This window comes from Tachysurus vachellii, chromosome 2 (genome assembly GCF_030014155.1).
Source record: "Tachysurus vachellii isolate PV-2020 chromosome 2, HZAU_Pvac_v1, whole genome shotgun sequence".
Lineage (NCBI taxonomy): Eukaryota > Metazoa > Chordata > Actinopteri > Siluriformes > Bagridae > Tachysurus > Tachysurus vachellii.
Window position 1 is genome coordinate 1,655,565 of NC_083461.1, and position 6,871 is coordinate 1,662,435.

The 6,871-nt window shown below is 39.5% G+C and overlaps 1 protein-coding gene across 1 annotated transcript; it reads right to left on the reverse strand.

The window, feature by feature from the left end:
• Nucleotides 1-5,349: 5,349 nt before the first annotated feature.
• Nucleotides 5,350-6,546, reverse strand: LOC132842047 (uncharacterized; the record flags this gene model as incomplete). Its single annotated transcript, XM_060864756.1, has 2 exons — nucleotides 5,350-6,139; nucleotides 6,335-6,546. Coding segments are annotated over 2 exons (1,002 nt in total), but the record flags the coding sequence as incomplete, so codon positions are not given.
• Nucleotides 6,547-6,871: the final 325 nt, after the last annotated feature.

A 6,871-nucleotide genomic window follows, 5' to 3' on the forward strand; every position in this document is an offset into this window, starting at 1 on the left:
CATCTACCCTCCTTCAGGCATGGATGCCTTCATGTTGGAGTTTGAGCTCTCCTTACCCCTGCCTCAGTGCATCTAACGCGATCAAACCTAATGGCCCCCCTGGTCATTTGTCTGTCAATGATTACCCGCTGCTTCCCCTGGTCCACCAGTAGGTTTCCTGGTTCACCTGACACCCCAGCTCCAGTAGAACACTGGGCCTGCTGAGGTCACACTTCTGGTGGCCATTTGTCTCCACACCGAAGCAGTTTGCATGGCTAAAAACCCCTTGCACAAAATGACTTGTCTTTTGCAGGTTTTGATGCATGTGACATGCCATCCTTCTAAAATGTGCTGTTCATCACTTTAGAAGAAGAAACATGAAAATAATGGCTGCAATTTTGCATAACAGTGAGCAAAAAGTGATGAAACTGCAACTGATCCACAGTTCAGAAGGAATTCACACAAGAGATGAATCTCCTTGATGAAGATGATGCACAACCTGTGCCCTGCTAGAGTGTGCATAAAAGTCTATGAGGACTTGTCCCCCTTAACTGGTCTAATAAATAAAGAGTATTAATTAATGAATGCTCTCACACTATGTGATTACTAAAGAATTAAACTGTAAAACACATCTTGACTTATGCTCGCAAAACCTTTAGACAGAGTGCTGCTGCAGTCTACGAGTGGCAGATTCATCACCTTTAATGTGGTTAAAACCTTAATGGCCTCACACTTCTGTTTGGTTTGAGCTGTTTGTGCTCTGGTTTCCATCACACCAGTGAATGTGTCAGTGTTAGTGGAAACAGCTCAGTGGTTTAACGTGGTATAAACTAAAACGTTGATTGAAAAGTTGGTTGAAACATATGGCCTCATGTATTCATGATTCTACATTAAGATAAATAAATAAATAAATAAATAGGGAAAGAAAGAAAGAAAGAAAGAAAGAAAGAAAGAAAGAAAGAAAGAAAGAAAGAAATTAAACATTTATCTTCAGATGCATTTAAATCATGTATTGAATAACAATTTATTTTTCAGTACTGTTGAGTTAGTATTTATTCAGTACATTCATTGCAGCTCTACATGTGAATGAAACATCTGAGACTTTTTTCTTTGAAAAATATATTAAAGCCAAAAAAATAATATTATAACCATGCGACAATTGTTATTGCAAAACATGTCAATGAAATCACAGACCAAGATGGAATATTAAGATCTCAGAATTAAAGAGGACTATGGGATTTTATATTTATTATAAATATTAGTCGATTAACTGAATAAAATAAAAAAATCTAGGTAGAAAAACAAAGCAATTACTACAAAAGTCCTAAGAGGCCATGCATTATTATTATTTTTTTCTTTCTTGTTTTATCGTGATCATGACTTAATTTTCTCGTGGTTTTTGCAAAAAAACATGTTCTAGAGCAGTGGTCTTCACTATTTTTTTCATGTGAGCCACACTGATAGGACAAAGTCAATAGGAGAGCCACTTTCACCGCAAAGTATGCCAAGTTATTCAGTCTTAAATAGCTTATCTGCTTAAATACAATGTACAATATTGCAATACAATAATTACTCGAGTTGCGGATGATGCATGCTCCCCATCAGTTACCTCTTTTGTCACTGTCACATTGCTTTGTTGCTGTTCATTTTGTGCGCGGGATTGTTTGATAAGAAATCGATCCATTTTTTAGTCCGTGTGTACAGTAAACACAAGTTGTTAACTAGCATGAAACACAAACTAGCTTCTGGCAGGCCGCCAAAAACTGGCTATTGCGCAGAACGCAGTGAGTCAGTGACGAGTCAAATAATATATATAAATATATATTATTATTTGTAATAGAGCACATTCGTTTTTCTATGCTTCCCTGATTGTTTTTAATGTTATTTAAATGAAAAATGCATTTTAACCACATGATCATATCATCGTATTATTTACTGCCATGCGAGCCGCATATTAAAGTTTGGCGAGCCGCAGGAGGCTCGCGAGCCGCGCAATGAGTAACACTGTTATAGAGGCAGCAAAAGCTCAGTAATGCAGCATCATGGATCATTGTGTTGGCTTTGATCAGGGACTTAAACTGAAACAACTCTCTGTCTGTCAGTGATTGACAACTTCCACATAAGTGTCTGACACTTAAGAAGGAGGCTGTGATGTCTGCAACTTTATTATTGTTATTTTTCTCACTATACAATTAAGAAAACTGATTTTTATTATGTCGAGATCACAACAAAACAAGAAAGAAAATATGTAATAATGCATGGTAAATTACAGCAAAAGTGAAACTAACACATTTTTCCTATTTTTTTTTTTTACAAAAAAAAAAAGATTGTAAAGATAATAACCAGAAAGGCAAGAACTCCAACTCTAAACATGGAAAGATAGCTCATCACCTGAATCTGGAAACAACAACCTGTATGGAAAAATACAGATGCTTTAAAACACTTATTTTTTAGCCTTTTTTTTTTATGAAGAAGAGGTCTTACTTATCTTCAACTTTTCTGGTTCTTTATTATGAAAATACACACAATGTATAAATCTACAACTTGTATAAATATTGTATGATTTATGAACAGTGAGTGGTTGTCGCTATGGAACATTCTGTTATAGACAGTGAAAGGAAACCAAATTATTACTTGTTTCTGGGCTGCTGGATGAATCTCTGTGTGTTGTTCCAGATGTATTACGGTGTGTCGTCTCTTTATCTTTACAGATAAATCAGAAAAGGAGAAAATAAACAGAAATGATACTAAATATAAATAAAGTGAAATATTCAACATTTAATACATATGTAGACATAATTCTGGTTAAAGTGTTGATCTGGAATTAGCAGGTTATCAGAGTAAAACTGTTTACCTTCAAATTGCAGACGTGTTCCAGATGTGAACTTCACTACAGCTCCTTCCATTTCTCCACAGAAATATTCTCCTTTATCATCTTCTCTTATTTTTTTAATACTGAGATCAAATGTATTGTCTTTTACACTAATACTGAAACGAGAATCATTTAATATATCAATAAATTTGTAGCCCAAATTGTTCATGTATGGTTTTGCAATTAACTGAGGTAATTTTCCTGAACTCTGTCTGTACCAAACTACATTATCTTTCTTTGTGCCACTGCTAATGTTACACTTCATAGTTACATCTTCTCCACGCTTTACTGTTATCACATCAATCTCCTTGATATCAGAAGTTTTCACTGTAAAAATGTTTAATATTTAATGTCAGTAAATGAGTTAAATATAAAATATTATAGTTTTACATTAAAGTTTCAGAAAGTTACTCACCAGCTGTGAAGAGAGAAAAAAGAGCACAAAGAGCGACAAAGAGTCTGATCATCGTTCCTGTTCACACCAAGTGATCTAATGAACTTGTGTGTTCAGTAGAAAACCAGGTCCAGACTCAAATCATTGCCATGCTGCTCCAAGTCTGAAGTCTTGTGTTAAACGCTGCTGATAGGTCGAGTAGGACTGAGGACAGATGACAGCTTGGCTGATCTTATAGCATGTAGTTTCTCAGTAACAGCTATTAAACTCGACCACTAGAGAGTCAGCGATGTTCATAGTGGACTTCTTCTGGGATGCCTACAAATCCCACCCCCGCCCTGTCTTCAAATCAGATCACGCTTCCCTCCTGCAAACTTAAACCCGCCCTCAGAACCAAACAATGCTGGTGGTACAGTTTAGATTCTACGCTACAGGACAGTTTACATTGCGTGGACTAGGACATGTCTGGGTGTGACTTTGATGATGGAGGTTTACTCAGATACCATAAAGTTCCATTAGGAAAGTGTTTTTTCCCTTGTTCTCTTTTGTTCTTTCTTTTTCTTTTCCTCTGACTGATATTTGTTGTTTTTATTGCTGACTGTTGACTTCAAGCCTTCATTTTAACCTCTGACATTTTTTTTTGCCACTTAATATGTCAGTGTTACAGAACTGTTGTCTTCTTGTGTTCTACCACATCAGTATTCTTTCTAAAGTTGGACATGGTTTCTGACACACACACACACACACACACACACACACACACACACACACACACACACACAGATGGAACACAAATTTCTCAAACTAACAGCAACATGAAGCCATTAAGGTGTGAAACTGTCAAACTCATATGCCCCTTTTCCACCAAAAAGAACCGGGTGCTGGTTCAGAGCTAGTGCTGGTGCTGGTTCAAAGTTGGTTCCACTGGCGAACCTTCTAAGAACCGGTTTGCCTTTCCACCGGCTAAAGAGCCATCACAGAGCCGAGTCTGACGTCACTGTATACGTGTCACGTGTCCCAGCAACTTTAGCGCAGCAGCAGCAAACACAAACACATCAACAATGGCGGATGTTGCTTTACTGTTAATGCTCATGGCTTTGTGAACCTACATTAACATCCAAACGCGACGAATCCAATGTGTACGTGCAGCTCCATGTAATCTGTATAAACGGAGGTTGTAATCGAGAAAGTACATAAAAAAGTTATTTTATCATTAACACAGAAAAAAGTTAGCCTTAGCATGTAGCTACTTACTATCATGTGTGCTGATAATGAATCACATTGCGGTAAAGTAAAAGTGTATTAAACATTAGTATACTTAAGGTACATTATCAAATGCGCTAACAGTAGCCCCGCCCCAAAGCGCTAACAGTAGCCCCGCCCCAGCCCCTGACACAAGCGGTTCTTAAGTCTAGACCAACAACGTTTTGGTGCTACTTAAGAACCACTTTTCCTGGTTCAGAGCCGGTGCTTTGGCTGTCGAAAAAGAAAGAACTGGTTCTAAATTAGGCTCCGAACCAGCACTCAAACTGCCTCGGTGGAAAAGGGGCAATAGACTCATGCAGCTATATATGTTTGAAATGACAATAAAAGCTCCTTGACTTGACTCAGTGTTTTATTTGGGCTTATCATAATTATTCATATGTTTACAAAATTGTCAGTTTATATTTTACTCTGTTGTTGAGTCCTTTAGGCTGGATATCAGGCCTTACACAGTTAGAGCCCGGTTTCTAGCTCAGTCTGAATAGTGCTCTTAAAATACATGTTATTTATTAAAGATATGTTTAATGAATTCCAGCTTTTGTGTTTTGGCCTGAGATTCTAACATAAAGACATTTAGACTGTTAACGTGACCCAGAATAAGTGTGTGTGTGAGCTGCTGGCTAAAACATTTACATTTACATTTACAGCATTTGGCAGACGCCCTTATCCAGAGCGACGTACATAAGTGCTTAAATCTCTAACATTGAATACATTAATGCTGGCTCACTAAGTTACATACTTAAGAAACCATGAGTTTAAAACATTTGTTCAAGTTACAATGAAAAAGTGTCAAAGGTGTGGTTTTTTTTTTTTTTTTTATGTGCGAAAGATAAGAAAAGTGCTAGTTGAAGTGATTCCTGAATAAGTGGGTCTTCAACCGCCGCTTGAAAATATCCAGTGACTCAGCTGTCCGGACCTCTAGGGGAAGTTCATTCCACCACCTTGGTGCCAGAACAGAGAAGAGTCTTGAAGTAAACTTCCCTCTTACCCTGAGAGATGGTGGAACCAGTCGAGCAGTGCTGGTAGATCGGAGGGTGCGTGGTGCAGTGCGAGGAGTGATGAGGGCTTTGAGGTAAGAGGGAGCTGGTCCATTTTTGGCTTTGTAGGCCAGCATCAGTGTTTTGAATCTGATGCGTGCAGCTACCGGAAGCCAGTGGAGGGATCGCAGCAGCGGGGTGGTATGCGAGAACTTTGGCAGGTTGAATACAAGCCGGGCAGCTGCATTTTGGATCATTTGCAGAGGACGGATTGCGTTCATAGGTAGACCTGCCAGCAGTGCATTGCAGTAATCCAGTCTAGAAATGACAAGAGACTGAACAAGTACCTGAGCAGCCTGTGTGGACAGAAATGGACGAATCCTTCTAATGTTGTAGAGGAGAAACCGGCATGAGCGAGTCACATTAGCAACATGAGAGGAAAAGGACAGTTGATTGTCCATGGTTACCCCAAGGTTGCGAGCTGTGGCTGAAGGGGAGATCAGATCGTTGTGCAAGGATATAGCAAGATCATGACCTGGGGATGAGTCACCTGGGATGAAGAGCAGCTCAGTTTTACTAGGATTAAGCTTTAACTGATGAGCTGTCATCCATGATGAAATTTCTGCCAGACATGCAGAGATCCGGTCAGAAGCTGTGGCATCTGCAGGTGGGAAAGAGAAGATAAGTTGTGTATCATCAGCATAGCAGTGGTAAGAGAACCCATGTGAGGAAATAACTTCCCCAAGAGAGTGAGTATACAGGGAGAAAAGAAGAGGACCAAGTACTGAGCCTTGTGGGACGCCAGTGGAGAGTCTGCGTGGAGCAGATGTCACTCCCCTCCATGTTACCTGATATGAGCGTCCTTCCAGGTAGGAAGCGAACCATTCCCAAGCTGATCCGCAAATCCCAAGACTCCTGAGGGTGGCTAAGAGAGTCTTATGGTTGACCGTATCAAACGCTGCTGAAAGGTCAAGGAGGATAAGGACGGATGAGAGATTGGCTGATCTAGCAGCATGTAGTTTCTCAGAGACATCTAAAAGGGCTGTCTCTGTGGAATGAGCTGCTTTAAAGCCAGACTGGTTGGGGTCTTGGAGGTTGTTCTGTGAGAGATAGACAGACAGTTGATTAAAGACAATGCGTTCAAGAATTTTTGAAAGAAATGAGAGAAGTGATACCGGTCTGTAGTTACTGATGTCTGATGGATCCAGAGCAGGTTTCTTCAGGATGGGAATAACCCTTGCTCTCTTGAAAGTAGTTGGTACCTGACCAGATGCTAAGGATCTGTTGGTGATAGATAGACCCAGCCTCTGAAACTCAGAAACCACAATGCTATTGCATTTAAACTGAGACTACAGCATAGTGTGAGAGAGATCGCTGCTGCAGCCA